The sequence below is a fragment of the Dunckerocampus dactyliophorus genome, chromosome 5, assembly GCF_027744805.1.
Source record: "Dunckerocampus dactyliophorus isolate RoL2022-P2 chromosome 5, RoL_Ddac_1.1, whole genome shotgun sequence".
NCBI classification, from domain to species: Eukaryota; Metazoa; Chordata; class Actinopteri; order Syngnathiformes; family Syngnathidae; genus Dunckerocampus; species Dunckerocampus dactyliophorus.
In genome coordinates this window covers 7,206,928-7,226,480 of record NC_072823.1, presented here as the reverse complement: position 1 = coordinate 7,226,480, position 19,553 = coordinate 7,206,928, and the positions used below count along the sequence as shown (strand labels likewise).

General features: G+C 37.9%; 1 protein-coding gene across 4 annotated transcripts in view; it reads right to left on the bottom strand.

The window, feature by feature from the left end:
* The window catches only part of ptprja (protein tyrosine phosphatase receptor type Ja), a 47,384-nt gene that overhangs the window by 17,259 nt on the left and 10,572 nt on the right, over positions 1–19,553 (bottom strand). For 2 of the 4 annotated variants that reach the window (XM_054777108.1, XM_054777109.1), the window contains exons 1-14: positions 14,490–15,539; positions 12,910–12,931; positions 12,562–12,756; positions 10,271–10,531; positions 9,172–9,429; positions 8,834–9,097; positions 7,610–7,870; positions 7,186–7,458; positions 5,022–5,291; positions 4,658–4,921; positions 2,810–3,073; positions 2,489–2,743; positions 1,660–1,923; positions 61–321 (exon numbers count right to left, since the gene is read on the bottom strand). In XM_054777108.1, the coding sequence (XP_054633083.1) occupies positions 61–321; positions 1,660–1,923; positions 2,489–2,743; positions 2,810–3,073; positions 4,658–4,921; positions 5,022–5,291; positions 7,186–7,458; positions 7,610–7,870; positions 8,834–9,097; positions 9,172–9,429; positions 10,271–10,531; positions 12,562–12,756; positions 12,910–12,931; positions 14,490–14,729 (3,352 nt within the window). In that variant the 5' untranslated portion in view covers positions 14,730–15,539. Of the gene's footprint in view, positions 1–60; positions 322–1,659; positions 1,924–2,488; positions 2,744–2,809; positions 3,074–4,657; positions 4,922–5,021; positions 5,292–7,185; positions 7,459–7,609; positions 7,871–8,833; positions 9,098–9,171; positions 9,430–10,270; positions 10,532–12,561; positions 12,757–12,909; positions 12,932–14,489; positions 15,542–19,553 lie in introns of those variants that run through there. The other 2 variants (XM_054777110.1, XM_054777111.1) reach the window with 2 other exon arrangements.

Sequence of the window (19,553 nt, the reverse complement as noted above, 5' to 3'; positions counted from 1 at the left end):
CACAGAGAAGAAAGAATTACACTCCCACCATTTTGACAGCGTAAAAGGGAAAATGCTTACTTGTGTACTGAGAGATGTGCCGTGCTGTCCCCTCTATGCCATCGGCCGCTTGGACAAAAACAGCAAAATTGCACAGTGTCCCCGGATGGAGTCCTGAGATCAGTGCAACTGGGTCATCCACCGTTTTGTTATGAGCGCCACAGCCAGATGTCTGCACCCGATACGTATACTCAGGCTTGTGTTCCGGTGGCTTCGTCCAAATCAGACGTATCGCTGTTGAGTTTATGGTGTGAGCCTCCAACTCTGTAATCTCAAACGGTCCTGGAAACCAGACAGAACGTTTCCGTTGGATTAATATTTGTATTGCCATCACATAAACAAAATTTGCTGATTGAGCTTGACATTTTTGGTTGAAGTAACAATCATGACCTTACAAGACTTTAGTAGGGGATCTTACGAAAAGAAAACCACATTGAAAACCCACCACTTCTTCCTGCCATTCGCATCTGCAGCAGTTAGCTACCTCAGTTAGCGTCCGCCTCGGTTAGTGTGTTTTTCAGCTAAAATTTATGCCAAAATTTTGCCTCGGTTTGTGTACATTTTCAGCGAAGGAGTATTAAGGCCACATTGAAACAAAAAAAATCTGAGATTTGGAAAGTAAAGTCGTAAATTTACGAGAAAAAGGTCGTAAATTTACGAGAAAAAAAAGTAGTGAATTTACCAGAAAAAAAGTCGTAATATTACCTTTGCCCAAGGCCAGAGGTCACGTACGTCCCCCCTTTTCATAGCTGTCTCAGGAAACGCCTGTTACAATGGAGTATTAAAATAATCTGAGATTTCGAGAATACTGTAATGTTACAGGCATTGCCTGAGACAGCTATGAAGACAGATATTGGCCTTGGGCATGTGGAGGTGGTGGGGTAAGCAAGGCGGAAGTGAGAAGGGCTACTAGCCATGCTAATCTGTTTGTGCTCAACTGCTCTGTTTTGCTGCTGCCACGTTATAAATAAAAGCTTGCCTGGAGCAAGAGGAGTTTCCTTCCTTCCTGAAGAGCTACGCTCTCTTTTCCCTCTGACACGTATGCCACGATGACGTGTAATATTATGACTTTTTCTCATAAATGTACGACTTTAATGTCGTAATATTACAAGTTTTTTTCTTGTAAATTAACGACTTTATTCTCCAAATCTCAGATGTTTTCTTCAGTGTGGCCCTAAAACTCAAACTCCAATTAAATTCAGTTGTGTTTTTCACCTTCTTTATCAAAATGTTGGCATTCGAAACTTTGTGTGGCTCCATTTTGGGTTATTGAGGGTGAGAAACACTACTGAACTGAAGAAATAACTTGTGGCAAAACAGGAAGGTGGTGTCCGTGTGGTGTCTCGCTGCCACATCGTGTCTTTGGGAACACTCACATCCAGAATCATGTCTTCAATGAAGGTAAAAGTAACCTTTAATACTCATTTATCCCTTTCATTTGTCATTTGTATGCATTTGGAATTGTTTATTGCAAGTAAAAATACATAAAAATATATAAATATATATAAAGTTCATTATTCTCACAGGGTTGAGTTATAGTCTTACATATAGCTTGGAACTGCCTTTCGGTTTGGTAAAGGCTGTTACCAAATTGTCATGAGGACAGGCTACAGTACATACGTGTGAAGAAAGACTTGACCCGTGGAGCGGCCCGAGTGCCGTCTGCTGCTTGTGTGGAGACAGCGAAGGTGTACATGTTGCCAGAGAGAAGGCCGGAGATATTGTACAAGGTGCTAGAGACCACTTCAGATGGTAGATTGTACAGTTCGTGGGTGACATGCACCACGTACGAGTAGTCAGGCTTGTTTTCTGGCTGCTCCCACACCAACGTTACCGCCTCTGTGCTAATTTCCGCCGCCCTCAGCGTGGTCACCGAGTACGGTCCTGAGAACATGTGATGGATGGAGAAAAAAAGATGCTTGAATTTCACATAAAACATTTACAGTTTATCCCAGGGGTGTCCAAAGTGCAGTCCAGGGGCCATTTGCGGGTCACAATTTTTTTTTAATTGGCCTTTGGCACATTCTAAAATTATAATTGAACATATTAACATAAATATTACAAGAAAAAACTTGTAATCTAACGACAATAACATAATATAATAATGTAATATTATGAGGAAAAATAATGTCATTTTAGTAGCATACAGTTGAATTATGAAAGCAAAATTATGGTTTTTTTTAAAGTTATATTACAATGAGAGAAACAAAAAAATTAGGTTGTGGAAAAAGATATAATGTTTCAAGAATAAATTCAAAATATTACATAAATCACAAATCTGAGATGCAGTTTTTTCTTGAAATATATCTAACTTCTTAGCATATCTACAGGTGTTGCTTTTCAAAATAGCAAAGTGGCAAAGTTGCGTCCATTCATTTGTCACTGTGTGGCCCTTGGTGGAAAAGGTTTGGACACCCCCGGTGTGTCCCCACAAGCTTATTTCACTTACTTGTATAATTATTTGCTGTTACGGCTGTGCTTTTATAGCCCAGGGCAGCCATCGTTTCAACAGAAATAGAGTTCTGGCTTCCAGATTGAAGATTGGTCAGCATAAACCAGTTGTTTGTGGTTATTGACGAGCCGCTGACACTGGACACGCTGAAGTTGTACTGACTTTGATCCATACCATCTGGTAAGGCCCAGGTGAAGTTAATGGAATGGACAGTCTGCGACGCAACACTGATGCTTCCAGGAGGGTTTGGAACTGGAAAAAAACCTCTCATTAGTAACTACTCGAAAGTAAATAGAGTACAAATGATCTTCAACTCACAAGTTGCGTTGCAGACACTGGTACTGTTACTCTCTAAAGGTCCGCTTTTGCTTATCACCAGCGCACAGTACAGAACTCCTGCTTTCAGGTCCACAAATAGTGTGCTTCGAGTGGCATTGCTCAGATCTGTCTTTGCACTCACAACTTCGGAGTGTGTCTGGAACAGGACAGCGTAGGAATCCACCTGCCCCGTTGGAGCACTCCAGGACACGGACATATTCGTCGTTGTCCCGATCACGCTGATGTCAGAAACTGCCAGAGGCCCTGGAAAAAGGATTGTAATAATTCACTTTGTTTCACAAGTAAAATATCATGTTTTCTTATACTGTATAGTGGATAGAGTTGTATTTTTACTGAGAGTACCAGATGATTACTATGGAAAGGCTTTATTTATGCATATGCATTTTTTTTATAACAATGCAGAGGTGTCCAAACTTTTTCCACCGAGGGCCACACAGTGAAAAATGAAAGGATGCAACTTTGCCACTTCGATATTTTGTAAAGCAACACATGTAGATATGCTAAGCAGTCAAGACAAAACTGCATCTCAGCTTTGTCATACACAGTACGTGAAATTGCCTATTATCCCTTGTTTAACTTTGTTTTTTTAATTTTCCAAATATTTCAACTTTCTTCTTAAATAATCTGCGTAAATCTTCTTTTGGTAATATACGACTTTATTCCCACAATATTCTGACTTTATTCCATTAATATTTTTTAATTTATTTACTTTTTCCACAACCTAATTTTCCAAAAATTAGAACTTTATTTGGTTTTGTTTGTTTTTCATAATATTACAGCTGTAAAAGCATATTTATTTTCTTTAAAATTTCATCTCTATGCTATGACATTATTACATTATGTCATTATTACAAATGACATTATTTTTCCTCATAATATTACTAATCGATTCTCATAAAATTGTAATTGTCTTTCTCGTTAAAATATAAGCTGCTGCTGTTTTTTTTTACAACTTCAGCTGTTTTTTTTGCTTTACAACAATTTCAACTTTGTTCTTGTAAATTTAGTTAATTATGACTTTATTCCCATAATATTTTGACTCTATACTAAAAAATTTAAAAACTTTTTATGCCACCTAATTTACCAAAAATTACAACCTTAGATGTTGTTTTGTTTGTTCCTCATAATGTCACGACTCTTAAAAAAAAGCCTTGTTTCTTTAATATTTCAACTTTATGCGACTAAAATGATGTTATTTATCCTCATAATATGACAACGTTATTGTCCTAAAATTATGCTTTTTTCGCATTACACATTACTGTAAATTTGTACATGATTTGTCTCTCATTATTTTATTTCATATGATTCTATTATTTAAATCACTATTATGTTTAAAATCAATTTTATTTTTGAAGTAAGAACAAAAATAACTTGCAATATCAAAGGGTTTTGTCAGAATATAACCATCTATTAAAAAAAATTACGGTACTGATTGAACTTTCCTGCCCACTACTGTGTGAACTTTATGATGGGAATAAAGTCAAAATATTATGAGAATAAAGACATAATATTAATAATATTATTATTATTGAGATGAAAGTTAAAATATTTGGGCAAAAAAAGCTAATACTAATAATGGGCTTTTTCACCTATATCACAAAACTGAGGTGCACTTTTTTCTTGAAATATTTTGAACGTCTTAACATAGCTACATGTGTTGCTTTACAAAATATCAAAGTGGCAAAGTTGCATCCTTTCATTTTGCACTATGTGGCCCTCGCTGGAAAACGTTTGGACACCCCTGACTTAACGTGTCATAGAAACGGAACCAGCTCGCAACCCATTGACCTGTGTAGGATAAATTCCCCTAAATGATTGAGGTCATACTTGTGTAGCTGAATGTGCGCTCCTCTGTGGACTTCACCCCCTCCACCACTGTGAACACCTCAAAACTGTACGGTGCTCCAGGGGTCAGGCCGGAAAAAGTGTAGGTTTCTGTTTTTGTCGAAGCATTGTGAAGCATTGTGCCATCCTGGAACACTGTCAGCAGGTAGGAGTAGGAGTCCTTATGGTCACTTGGCCTGAGCCACTTCAGTGTGATAGCTGTTGTGTTGACATCCTTCACCATGAGTCCAGTCACGGCTTTGGGCACTAAAAAGAACAAAACAGAGTAGATAGTTGATCATTCATATCATTAGGAACAAATTGAAGACAATGGAGAAACTATCCATGCATCCGCACTTGTTCTTACTTGTGTAAGTGAATGTCTGCTCCGCCGTGGATTCACTCCCTGCTGCTGCTAATGCTGTGACACTGACGTTGTATCTAGTTCCTGGTTCCAGGTCAGGCACATGAGTGCTGTTATCACTGACTTTTAGTTCTTTCACAAGGGTTCCTTTAGCGTTGTAGGTTTGAACACAGTACGTGTATTCTGCTTTTACTTCCTGCGGGTACGACCATGCCACTTTTATTGAAGTTGTGTTCAAAGGTCTGGCCGCAAGGTTCAACACAGGGTTGGGCACTGGAAAAAAAAGATGATACAACATTCAAATATGCACTTTTTTTTTACATTTATATTATTATTTTACACACTTTGTTCAAGTTACCCACAGTACATAAATATAACAAACATTCATTCATTCATTTTCTATGCTGGGTGTCTGCATTAGTCTTACAGGTGAGCTGGAGCCTATCCCAGTTGATTTCGGGTGAGAGGCGGGGAATGCCCAGAACTCTCATGTTAACATGCATGTTAGGTTAATTGAAGACGCCAAATCAGTGGTGTCCAAAGTGTTGCCCAAGGGGCCATTTGCAGCCCGCAGCTGTTTTTTTTTTAATGGTCCTCAGCCCACAATTAAACACGAATGAAAAAGTCGTAATTGTATGAGAATGTCAAAATATTAGGAGAGTAAAGTTATTTAAAAAATCTTGGAAAAAATGTAGATTGAATGTGATTTTGTGTCAGGTATCTCTTGATGGCAAAGGTAAAAAACGTTCTCTCTTTGAACGCGGTGGGATTGTTGAGCTGCATAAGCAAGGCGTCTCACGGTGTGCCACTGCCACTGAGGTTGGACGCAGTAAGACAAGCATTTTGAAACTTCATCAAAAAGCCGGAGGATCCCATTGGTCAGTCAAGAAACAGGACCATCCTCGGCCCAAATGAAGGTTGTTGCTGGTGTCCAGTGCGGTCCAATAACCATCAGACGCCATCTGCCAGAAAATACTTTCAAGAACAAAAACGTCTTCAAAGGCCTCGTCTCAACGCTACAAAATTGCCCGTTTGGAATTCGTATGAGAGCACCAAACATGGGACATTGAAAGGTAGAAGAACATTTACATTCTCTGATGAGAATGTAAATATAATGTAAATGTAACCTTGACAGTCCTGATGGCTTCCAACATTACATAACATGGCATGACAAGGAGATCTCACATGAGATGTTTTCCACACAGCACAGTGGAGGAAACGCTATCATCATCTGGGCTGCGTTTTCCTTCAGTGGAACAATGGAGCTTGAGATTGTGCAGGGGTGTCAAACGGCAATTAGATATGTAGAGATGTTACAGGTGGCATCCCTCATGACTGAAGGCCTTCGTCTGTGTGGTAATGACTGGCTTTTTCAGCAGGACAACGCTTCAGTTCACAAAATCTGCCTGACAAAAGGACTTCTTCCAGAGGAAGAAGCTCACTCTTTTGGACCATCCTTCGTGTTCCCCTGATCTAAATCCAATTGAGAACATTTGGGGATGGAGTTACAAAAATGGACAGTGGATGCTCTCCGTGAAGCCATCTTCACCAACTGGAGCAACATTCCCATTAGCCTCCTGAAAACACTGGCATCAAGCATGGCCAAAAACATTTTTCAGCTGATTAACAAGAATGGCACAGCTACTCATTACTCACTCCTTTTTGCAACATTTTATTTCTATTTTTGGGGGGGTTCTGAGTTTTTTTGAGCTATGGTCTGATGAACAGCCTATTTTAACTAACTTGAATGCTTGTTTGCAATAAATTGCTTTTTGTCTCACTTTCTTTGTTTTGCATTTTGAAGCTCTACTTAAAATCTCCTTAAGATCCAACAATGCAAAATGTAAATTCTTGCAATTTTCAACTGGTCTTAACATTACGATCAGGTTTCACTTTCTGAAATGAGTAACAGAAATATGAAACTCTTGCATGACATTCTTATCTTTGGAGATGGCATTTTGAAATATGGACTGAATGGATAAAATGATGTTTCCGCAGGCTATTCTCGCCCCTAACTTTGCAAGAACTATGATCTCGTTGGAGTCACAAACCCAGTTTTTATCGTCTTATATCACTTTGATGACACAGTCACATAAAACCTTAACACAAAAAATGATAATAGTGATATAATAAAAGACGTCAATATGCTTGGCTGCGCTGTACTCACAGGTGTAACCAGCTCTATGGACAGGCGAGCTCATCAAACGCTGGGGTCCGACTGTTTTCACTTCTGTATTGTACAGTGTTCCAGAGGTGAGCTGTGACAGCACTGCGCTGTCATCGCTGGTGTTAGTCGTTTGCATTTCACCCTCTCTTGTTTGGTAAATGATGAGGTAACTGATAAGCGGCGCACCCTCCATGCTGGTGGGAGTCTCCCATTGTAGGTGAAGTGAAGAACTTGTCCTGTGACTGATATGTAGTGATCTGGGTGGTGTAGGAACTAAGATTTGTAAACAAAAACAAAAAAGGCAATTTCAGATATTCTCATATTTAGTGCTAAATACTGTATGTATCTACAAGTACTCTGAGCCTCCCGATACAGATACGTATCAACGAGTAAAAAATCTTTTCACGAAGCATAATGAACTTACTGGTCGCAAGTGAGATGTGGTTGGATGTGTTGTTCTGGTTTCCAGCAACAGCAGTGACTGTGACAAGAAAAACTCTTCCGGGATACAGACCACTAAAATAAGCTGTTTTGGCCGTTGTTATATTGCTCGAGGAATATAACAAATTCTTATTGGAGATGTTCACCACATAGGTATCTGCTCTTCCAGGTTGAGGCAAGGTCCACACAATGTTTAGGTTGTCGGTTCCTGGTGTAGCTGTTATGTTTCCAGGCCTCTGAGGCCCTAAACGATAAGAAAGTCAAATATAAAAGAATTAAACATGACATTTACAGTATAGGACAGGAGTGTCCAAAGTTTTTCCACTAAGGCCCAAATATTGAAAACTGAAACGATGCAAGGGCCACTTTGATATTTTGTATACCAATAAAAAAAACTGCATCTCAGCTTTATTATATCGTATTGTATTATTAGTATCAACTCTTGTCTTTTGTCTCTTTTTTTCCCATTTTTGATGTTGTTTTTTTATTTTCTAAATAGTTCAACTTTCTTCTCAAATAAGCTTGTTCTTTTTTGCAATATTGTGACTTTATTCTCCAACTATTTTGACTTTATTCCCATAATGCAATGACTTTTTCCTCAACCTAATTTTCCTTTATTTTAGTTTGTTTGATTCTCATAATATTACATCTTTTAAAAAAAAGAACAGAATATAACATAAAAAACAACATACTTTTTCCTCAATATTTTAAACTTTATGCAACTTAAAATGACATTAGTTTTCCTCATAATATTACAATTTTTCTTGTTAGATTACAACTTTTTTCTCAAAATATTTTGCTTTTATTCTTGTAAAATTAAGTTAAGATTGGGCTAGGGGTTAGGGTTAGCAATTAGGGTTATAGGCTAGGATTAGGGGTTAGGCTAAACTACACTTTCACCTCACAAGAAACTGCAACTTTATTCTTGTATGTTTTTACTTATACTCCTTATAACTCTTTCTCTACAGACTCTTAATATTCTGTACAGTCGTAGGGACAACATATTTCCAAGTAGAAATTAGATTTGTGAGTGAGTGCTGAGAATTGCTTTGGAATCAGTTTGAATCAGTTGACCGCTGCTATAACATAGCATGAAATCAAGCAGAATAATAATGCTGTAACTGTCCCAATATATATAATATATATATAATATATTATACGCATGTGTGAGCTCTTCTTGTCTCCCTAAAAGTACGGACCTACTTACTTGTAAAGGTGCTAATCGGGGTTTCTTCTCCTTCTGTGTTTGGCGGATTTCCTGCGACAGCAGCCACTGTGATGTCATAGCGGTTTCCAGGGATTAAATCTTTGATGGTAAAGGTGGTGTCAGAGGTGTTGTCACTGCCCGTCTTTCCCTCTGACGTCCACCGCAGTTTATACAAGGTCGTGTTGCCGTCTGGGTCGGTCCAACTCAGAGATATGGATGATGTTGTGACATCAGGGGTTCTCAGATTCCTGACTACTGCAGGCTCTTAAACAAAGACAAATACAGAAGGTTACCACAGCATTGTATAACAATGTTGATATAATGTATGTATGTCTTACTTGTGACTGCGGTGAATGTGTAGGGATCTCCCTCTGTCTTATTGTCTCCAGCAACAGAAACAATTGTGATTGTGTACGTTGTACCAGACACCAAGTCTGATAGCACAGCATAGGTGTCACTTGTGTGTGTGATTCGCTGCTCTCCTCCATTGTCCCACTTCACCTTGTACGTAAAGTCTTCACCGTCAGGCAGGACCCAGTTTAGAGATATTGAAGACGTGTTGGTGTGAACAGAGTGTTCATGAACAATACCTGGTCCTACACAAGAGGAAAGAGATCAAAATAAGAAATGAGCAGGAGGCGGGGTACACCCTGGCCTGGTCGCCAGTCAATCGCAGGGCATCCCATAGTAATATGATGTTTAAAAAATGACGTCTTTTTTCTTTAATCTTTCAATTTTATCCTACTAAAATTACTTTTACTTGTTAGAATATAACTTTAGTTTTTTGTCTTTAAAAAAACACACGAATTTCTCGTAAAATGACTTCTGATTATTAAATTTTTCCTGTTTTTTTTTAGTTTTCATGTCAAGTTATATTTTGAGAATGTGCCTTTGAACAGACCTGGCTTAAAACATTTCGCTGTTGACATTTTACTGATAATAATGCATTTTAATGTTGTCATTTTTACATTTTTATCCCCCTCTCCTTGCATTTTTATTGTATTGTATTGTACTGGAGGTTGATTCTTACCTGTTAAGCTCTTTGTGACTCATGTCTGTGAAAAGTGCAATAGTAATATGACTTCATTGCTCACTTACTTACCTAGAATGTATATACAGTAATATACTGTATATTGTATATATAATATAGAATAAGATGTGTAATAAATAGATGAACAGCATTTTTTGGACCAATTAAAATGGATAATTTTCCGCAGCACACCTGATGATCTCTCACAGCACGACTGTGCTGCAGCACAGTGGTTGGGAACCACTGGTTTACCGCCTTGATTGCCAGCAAGCACAGCAACAACAAATATTCAAGCTGACATTCAAACCCAGGAGCTTTTTGCTATGGTGTTGCACTATATGAATGAACTAAATTCAGTTCTGTCAGTTATCGGTTATTCTGTAACCCTAAAGGAAAAGAGTACTTACTTGTGTACTGAGACACAGTTGCATTGTTCCCTTCAGTCACGCCATCATCTGCCACTGCAGTTACAAATATACTGTACATGGTCCCAGCCGTGAGGCCCGTGATGTCTTTCGTTGTCATAATAACATTTTCGTCTTGTTGAACTCTGCCATCGGTCCAGTGTACCACGTAGGACGAGCAGTTTCCTTCTGGCTTGGTCCAGCTCACAGTTATGGATGATGTTGTCACATTGATGACAGTGAGATTGGTGGCTTCACGAGGATCTGACCAAGGTGGGAGATAGATTATACAGTTTTAATATTTGGGGCTTACATACAGTAGTAGTGAACCAGACCTCCCGAATAATTTAGTAGGAACAAAAATATACTGTATATTATAAATAGGAGAAAGATGGCCTATTTTTAGGTTACTGGAGAACAGTTCTCAATTTACCCCAGACTTTCACTCAAAGTCAACTGGGATAAACTCCAGCTGACCTGTGACCCTGAACAGGTTAACCCTCTTGGCTTTGTTCAATTTTACAATCCATCCAATGACCAAATATTGCCTTTTAGTCTTTCAGTGCATAAAGTATTTCATCAGTTCTTGTCATAAGTACATATGCATTATTGCAGCGGTTCTCGACTGGTGGGTCGGGACCCAAAAGTGGGTCGCGGATCCATTCCAGGTGGGTCGCAGGCAGCAAATCAAACATTAAATTAAAATATGGAATATACAACTCATGTCTGGCTTATTTTGAAGTCAAATTGAGCAATATTTAGTCATCTTCCTCCTCATTTCCTTGACAAAAAAGCCTGAATAAATTACTCTAAAATGTACTTTGGACATTTATGTGCGTTAATGTTTCAAAAAATGCCAATTAACAAAAAATCTAATCCAACTGCTTGGTTTGACAAAATAAAAGTATATAAAATATAAATACATAATGGTGTCAGGAGAAACTCCCGAGATGAGCCGATGCACGAGATAGAGTCTACGAGACGAGACAAGAGTTTAACATTACTTTCAAGAAAAGTAAAATGAAAAAATATAAAGAATATATGACAATATATTACAATATACTAATTGCATTTCTACTATGTTGCCTTACATTGCTCCTCATGAGGCACTATTCTACACTCTATGTATGCTACTGGCCCCGCCTCTACCCACCGACACAAAGAGAGACTGTATGACTGAGAGGAGCGCTCACTCCATTTATGCCGTTGTTTTATGGAACAAATGTGCCAAGGTGCTGAAACCAATGCACGGTGTGAATCATCGTCCTGCCTGTTTGGAAGTGGGAGATGAGAAAAACAGACACGCATGCACATGGAATAAACTGAGGCCAGCAAAATTATCGAGTTGTTTTTCACTTATGTGTTTAATTAAATTATTTATTACTGTCCCAGGCTTAGTGCCCACGGGACAGTTTTTTTCTCAACAAAAAATCTTGAAACTTATTAATCTTGCTAGATCTTGTGACACCCCTGTAAACAAACATATGAAGGCATTAATAAATAAAAACAACTTAAATAAGTGTAAAAAAAAAGTTTCCTGAAATGAAATTGTCTCAACAAAAGTGAAAGAAATTAAAATAAAAAAAGACTTAAAAAAAACGTTAAAAAAATTAAATAAAAATGACTTAAGTGTAAAAAATGATAAAAATCTAAAAAAGAACAACTTAAATAACAATGCAAACAAATAATAAAAATAATTAAAAATAACAATAATTTAGATAAAAGAAAAAAAATAAAAAAATTTTTAATTAAAAATAACCAAAATAAAAATTACTTAAATAAAAGTGTAAAAAAGGAATGGACAAATAAATACAAAAACATATGCCTGAAATGAAAGTGTAAAAAAATACAAATAAGACATAAAAACATAAAACAATAAAAAATAATTAAAAATGACTTAAATAAAAAAGATTTTAAAAAAGATTTTTTTAAAATAAAAATAAAACTGACTTAAGAGTGGGTCGAGACTCAATGAACATGAGAAAATGTGGGTCGCGGGTTGAGTCCATTTGAGAACCCATGCTCTATGTAATCCCGTTGCAGTGGATGGCCAGCATAGCAGCCAGAGGGCAAACTATAGTTTTCATGACACAATATGGCAATTTTACAGCAGCATGCCATGTTTGTTGAGTGCAGGATTTTGGCATTGGGGTCATTTTACTGGAAATAGTTCAAATGTTACACATTTCTAGAATTCACTGCTTATTTTCATACAAATTCCTACTTAATAATTGTGAAATCTTAGGTTGCGTTGTTTCCTCATTTCTGATTTCCACACTAGTAGGCTGACTCACTCGTCGTGACTTCTTGACAGCAGCTGGAGCAGTTGAGGAAGATTTGATACACGGCTCCAGGGGTCAAGCCGGAAAGTGAGCCATTTCCAGAGATGCCCCCAAGGGATAAAATGCAACTTGGCGGTGAAGCAAGTGTGACTGTTGTTGCTGTTGTTGTTATTAAAGGTTTCGTCTCATTGCTGTCACATGACTTATCTGCAAGATAGAAGAGCACCAATGACAGGGACAAACAAAAAAAACTCAGCAATAAAGGCATCATTATTCACTGTGTATATTTTCTGGGTCAACATTTTGTAGTAGTTGAGCTTCGATAGGAGTTGAGAACGATAGCCAAATGTGTGTACTCACAGTTACAGTGTGCATGGGAGCCCTGCAAGGAGATGGAACAAAAGTTAGTTGCAACAGCAGATGTCAGCACTGTATCATCAAGCAGAAACCCAACCGCACATTGTATCATTGTGTGAATGACAAGTCAGAAGGGTGAAATCATTTTATGAAGGTGATCATGCAGGTCACGCATGAGAGTGTCGAAAAAGTACCCGGATTGAATTTTAAGACCAGTTGAAAATGCACAAGAATGTACATTTTGCACTGTTGGATCTTAAGGAGATTCCTAGTTGAGCTTCAAAATGCAAAAAGAAGAAATGGGATCAAAAAACGAGCATCAAAGTGAAATATGCTGTTCATCAGCTGATCAAACGTTTAAGATCATAGCTCGAAAAGCCCCAAACCCCTCCCCTAAAATAAAAATAAAATGCTGAAAAAAGGAGTCAGTAGTGAGTAGCTGCACCATTCTTGTTAATCAGCTGAAAAATGGGTTTGCACATGCTTGATGCCTGACTTAGTTCGTCCAACCTCAGCAGCAATGGCTCGTTGTGAGAGGCCTTGCTTATGCAGCACAACAATGCCACCACGTTCAAAGACAGAAAGATTCTTTGCCATCAAGAGATCATGACAGTGTGAACACCTGACACAAAATCACATTCACTCCACATTTTTGCCAAGATTCTACCTTTTAAAGGATGTGCACTTAAAATTTTGACCAGGTGATAACCAGCCTATTTCATTTTAATGCTTGTTTTGTGTCACTCCCATTTCTTCTGTTTGCATTTTGAAGCTCTACTTAGAACCTCCTTACGATCCAACAGTGCAAAACGTAAATTCTTGCCATTTTTCAACTGGTCTTAACATTTTGATCAGGAGTCTATACAGACAAATTATTAGGGGTGGTTATCGATTATCGATACATCTCGATGCATCTTTTTTTGTGGTCAATAGCTTGTGCATTTTTTTATGCGTACTTTTTTCTTTTTACTCACTGTGTACTACTAAAACAAAGCATATTGGCAATGATCCACAATTAAAATAAACATGAAGCACATGAATTTACTTCCATTATCTTAATAATTGGAAGGTCACATCTTCCAACATATTTCCCATTGTACAGCACCAGTGGCAGCATGTATAAAATTAACACAATCTTCAGTATATTCTGAATAACCAAAAGAAAAAAAAATATGCCATTATTACAAAATAAATAATAAAGACTTCCGAATTCAAACAAAAATCCTGAGCATAGAATACCTGCCAAAAATCGGATTTTTGCTGTATAGCAAAGTCAAAAACAGCTTTCATTCAAAATACAGATTTCTGTAGCAGCAGCTCTCATACAAATATAATGCTTGCAGACTTCAGTATATTATGTATAACCAAAGAAACTATGCTGCCCTTAATCACAAATAATACAAAAAATACAAAGAATAGGCCGCAAGAAATCAACATGCGTCTGCAACATTATTGAGCAGCTCAGCTATATTCACACCCGTGTGGCTCTCATTCATTCCTCTCGTTTGTAGCACATGAGACGCTAATTTACGGTCATCAGTAATGAAATGCGCTGTTACTGTGGGCGGAAATATAGTTATCACCTCGATCGTTCTCTGGTCGGCAGCAACTTCAGCTGGCTGTTTTTCCTCCTTGTTCGAGTGGAAAAGTGTTTTTTTCATATTTGTCGTGTTCCCAAAATATTTTAAGCTTGTATGACAAAGCTTGCATATTGTCTTGCTCTTGTCCAGCTCATTTTTACCTTCAACTACGTGAAAGCCAAAGTGCTTCCACAGGCTCGCTTTAAATCCAGCGCCTGCAGGTTTGAATTTACGCACAGCCATTCTGGTAGCATCTTAGGTGCACCACCATAAACTGTCCGGGTGGCACTTACACTTTCCGTCTTTGTGTTCCATTTTTTTGTTCTGTCAGCATCGATTATTTACATTTATTAATCCATTCATAATCGTCAATGTCCGCATCGCGAAGCATATAAGAATTAATTATTTCCCCCGCCCCTACAAATGACTAGGTATGGTATTTGTTTGTTTATTTAATGTGCAACCTCCTTTCTTGCTTGTTCAGATGCATATTTAGTCCAAGTAATCCATTGTATTTCATTACAGAACTTCCTTTTTTGAAATGACGAAAAAGCACTTAAGTTAACAATTATGTGATAAAGTCACTGATTGAATAACACGAACAAGGAAGTAGCCGATGACATCTGATGATTTTCATGCTGTGGAATCAACCAGATGCTTCATTTTAGGTCAACAAATAGCATCATACTTCAAAACTTGGTCGCTATATTTTAAGACTAGATGCCGTGTGTAAATTACTCATTAGCCAAAGGCACTCAGATGTTTCCTTTTCAGTTTGTTTACCGCAAGACCAAACATTTAAACACATGGCGTCACTGCTCAAAACCCCCCAAAAGTCCCAGTTGAGTAACAAATGATTAACCCTGCTTAACAGTGAGAGAACAGAGCATCATAGTGGGTCTAACCAGCATGAACTTGCAAATGTTCAATGTTGCAGATAAGTGTGCAGGAATATCCTGCACCTTAGCTCCTTTTAGAGCAGAGGTTGTCAAATGCTCTCAACCTGGGACCCACATTTTCCAATGGCCATTAAGTCACGACTCACTTTTATTTAAGTCATTTCTATTTGTATTCGCTTTTGTTTTACTTTTATTTAGGTCATTTTTAATTTGATTTATTTGTATAAATTCCTATAATAATATTAATAATTATTAATATATTAAGAATATATTAATATATCAATATAATATATTAAGCATATATTATTAGCAAAGAGACAATGTTGCATCCTTTCATTTTTCATTATATGACCCTCGCTGAAAAAGTTTGGACGCCCCTGGATTAAAGTGATGACGATGATGTTTTAGAATTCAAAGCCAACAAGGGACTTTTACAAACATCCCTTGAGCAAATACAACCTAGCATAACACAACACCTTCCAAAACACCAGTAAAGTGCCTACAAATTGAGGTGCGGTGAGATTGCCATTATTAATCTGTGTTTATTTTACGTCAAATATCGTAAAAGCTCTATTAGCCTGCTGGTTTTCTGTATCAGTTCATGAAATGTCATTTCTGTATAACTGTAATGTTACGTGTGACTCGTACCAGGTAACCCAATTCACTTCCAAAAGTTTGTTACTTGAATTTTTACTGACCTAGTTGCTTTGTCTCACTGTAGAAAAACTCTGCTCAACTTACTGCGGGTTGTGTTTTAATGAACAGCTTTACTGGCTTCTCTTACATTATTTGAATTAATAGAGCACAAACACCCCGCGCTCCCGAGGGAGCAGACTTTGCATTATTTTCTTTTTTTATTCACAATGTGTGACCCTGCCCTTCCTCCCAGCCCTGTGCACCTCTATTCTTTCTAAAAATGGCAGTGGCACCTGAGGGGGCCCAAGGCTGTGCTGGCAGTTTTTAAATTTTTGTCTGCGCAAGAAAAAAACAATAGACTATAGACTAGGGGTGTCCAAACTTTTCCCACCGAGGGCCACATAATGAAAAATGAAAGCGTGCAAGAGCCACTTTGATATTTTGTAAAGCAACACATGTAGTTATGCTAACAAGTTTATATATATATATATATATATATTTTTTTTTTTTTTTTTTTTGCATCTCAGCTTTGTGATTTAGGTGAAAAAGCAACTATTATTTGCTTAAAATTTCAACTTTCCTCTTAAATAAGGTTCATAAATGTAATTTTAATAAGATCATGACTTTATTCTCATTGTGTTTTTACTTTATTCTACGGATGTCCGATCTTGGCTTTTTTGCCGAAAACCGATATGCCGATATTGTCCAACCGATTCCGATAGCAACCAAGACCGATACCGCTATGTGTCATTTTGATTGATAACTTTCATGTTCTTATTTTATATTCTTATTTTATTGCAATAAAACTACTCTATATGTGTGGGATCAATAAAGTTCTTAGCTTAGCCGTCTGAGATGATCAAATACATTGTTTTTGCATTTTTATATGTATTTTATACATATTAAAAAAATAATTGAGTTCTCATAATTTATTTTTACTTTTTAAAATATATATAATCAATCAATCAGTCATCTAATTCTACTTTCATTTAATTTCACACATTTTCATTGGTGCAGACCCATCTAGAAAACTTGAAGCTGATGCATCCCAATACTTTGACAGTCTTGCATCTCCATGGAAATATTCATGATAAACTGATCTCGGGGGGGATAATGATTTATATGCCTTAATTCTGTGCCAAAGTATCACGTATTGTCTTCTGCCAAAATAAACAAAACAATCTCTCAAGTACCATTAGGCCTCAGACATGACTCAGAGAGAAGATATAAACCATACTCTAAGTCCCGGGGGAAATAATGTCCTAGAAAAGGGCATGTTTAATCGCAGGGCTTTTTTTTAATGGTCCAACATCTTAACTGGGCTTCGGCCGGTGACCCTATGTGTCCCATGTCCTCAGTCTGTGCCCTTTGACTGAGTATGAGGAAGAGGAGGAGGAGGAAGTGGCTGCGCTGACGGCTACATAAACATTACATCAACCCAAAAAGCAGCCGGCCCGCCTGCCTCTCTGAATCTCACTCAGCCCATCTTTGCTGCGCGCCTCCTGATAACGCCCGAGTTCCTTCCTCCGTAACAACACTCAGACCTCAACACAATCAAGGAATCACCTTCAACGTTGTCGCCCAGGGGCGGGCCTCGTTGACCTTAGCTTCTTACAGTCGGATAACTTGGAACAAAGACATCATTCTATCGTGACGGGTCGTTGTGGCTCAAAAATTAGACAGTAAATTCTCACTGATTTGTGTCTCACTACATTCTAGTACAAAGAGAATAACATCAAATGTTACGGATAGATTCCACCTGGAGAAACCAAGCAGCCACTGAACAGGTGCACGACCAAAACCAGACGAGCTAACTCTTCAGGTCAAGAATGTGCAGTCCGCCTGTACCTCAAAAGAGAAAGAGAACCCTTTAGGGACAAAAATGTGCACATTCCGAACAAAGAAGACAGATGGTTTGAAAGAGGAGTAAGGGAAGCCATCTACGTTAAGGTTCAGAAGCCATCTCTGAACAGAGGGGGAGGTCTGCGACACTACCTTTCTCCCACATACAATGCTGTCCTTTCATTCCTCATTTAGCACCTAACAAATAAACACAGCACAGCCACCTTGGTTGCGAGTGAGTCCATGACCATCATTACATCTGAATGGGATGCTAATGAAAGCGATGCCACCCAAACGACCATCATTGGCGGGCAGAGGCCACACTCCGTTGTATCCTAACAATCGTCACCTGACACCACTAACAGGCAAACCATTCCTGTCTGGACATGTCTCCTCCTTTGGAGGATAAATGGATTGGCTCTTGCACCAAGTTCTCAGTCACTGCTGTGTGTCCCACCTAGTCTTTGACCATGAACTGATGAAGCCTTCTTCTGAGACAACCTGAACAGTCGAGCTGCGATCGATTCTATGCCCTGAGAATACAATGACCTGGTTGAATGACAATATTCACAGGCACGTGAAGGATAGACAGACAGGACTACAGTTGTCCCTCGTTTATGTTGGTTAATTGGTTCCAGACCCGTGAATTCCCGCAAAGTAGGATTCAATATTAACAAATGGAATATTTTCCAACAGCATATAAAATGTATGTTTTACAAGTTTTAAAATATACTGTTATCGTTATATTATTTTTAAATTATTTTATTTATACTTTTTGTTTGTTTTAAATATTGTTTGTGATAATATTTATATATATAATATATATTTACGTAATAGGTTAAAAATATATTACATTAGGTTAAAAAAAAGAAGATAATATATTTTTCAATCAAAAAGACATTCTTTCTCGCTAAATGTATTTGTTCTGTCAATTTTGACAGAATTTTTTTTGTTTTATTTGTTGTCAAATCCAATTTTAAAAGAATTATACAGTAGTTAAATTTGTGACTGATAGCTTGACTTTGTTCAAAGGAAGTTTTTCGGTCAAACAATACAAATGTCATTAGGCGCTTATACAGTACATGAATTTGTCCCTCTGAGCGTGGCCATAACTGCGATGTGGCCCGCGGTGAAAAACCAGTTTGGGCTTAAATTGTGAAAGCATGCATGGTTCAAGGACGTTGCCACAGCGAATGCATGTCGTAATCAAAGCTAAATGCGGTCCAACAAAGTACAGTGTTAGCGTTTGACCAATTTTTGCCAAGGCAGTGTATACGGCACTTGCAGGTGCGACTGTGTGACCTTTCCACGAGAGATGTATGTCAGGTGTGCTGTGTGTGTTAGTTTACGTGTATAAACCTCTACACCCCGAGTATAAGACGACTCGACTGTTTTCTGGGGGAAAATAGCATGAGATATTGGGGTCAATATGGTAATTCTACCAACCACTAACTGGTGGATAAAATGACCCAATATTAAACACTGATAAAGCAATATAACTTAATACTGTGTCAAAATCACATATACCCTGGACTTGAAGCACTCACTTCAGACTAAGCCTTTCAAAGTAGTTCTGGTGGTGTTTTCTTAATATCATTCCAGATATTGCAACATACTGTATCAGGAATGATTCATCGACATTTCATCTTAAAGCACCTGCGCGTTTCATTTTTGTGCGCATTTCAAGACT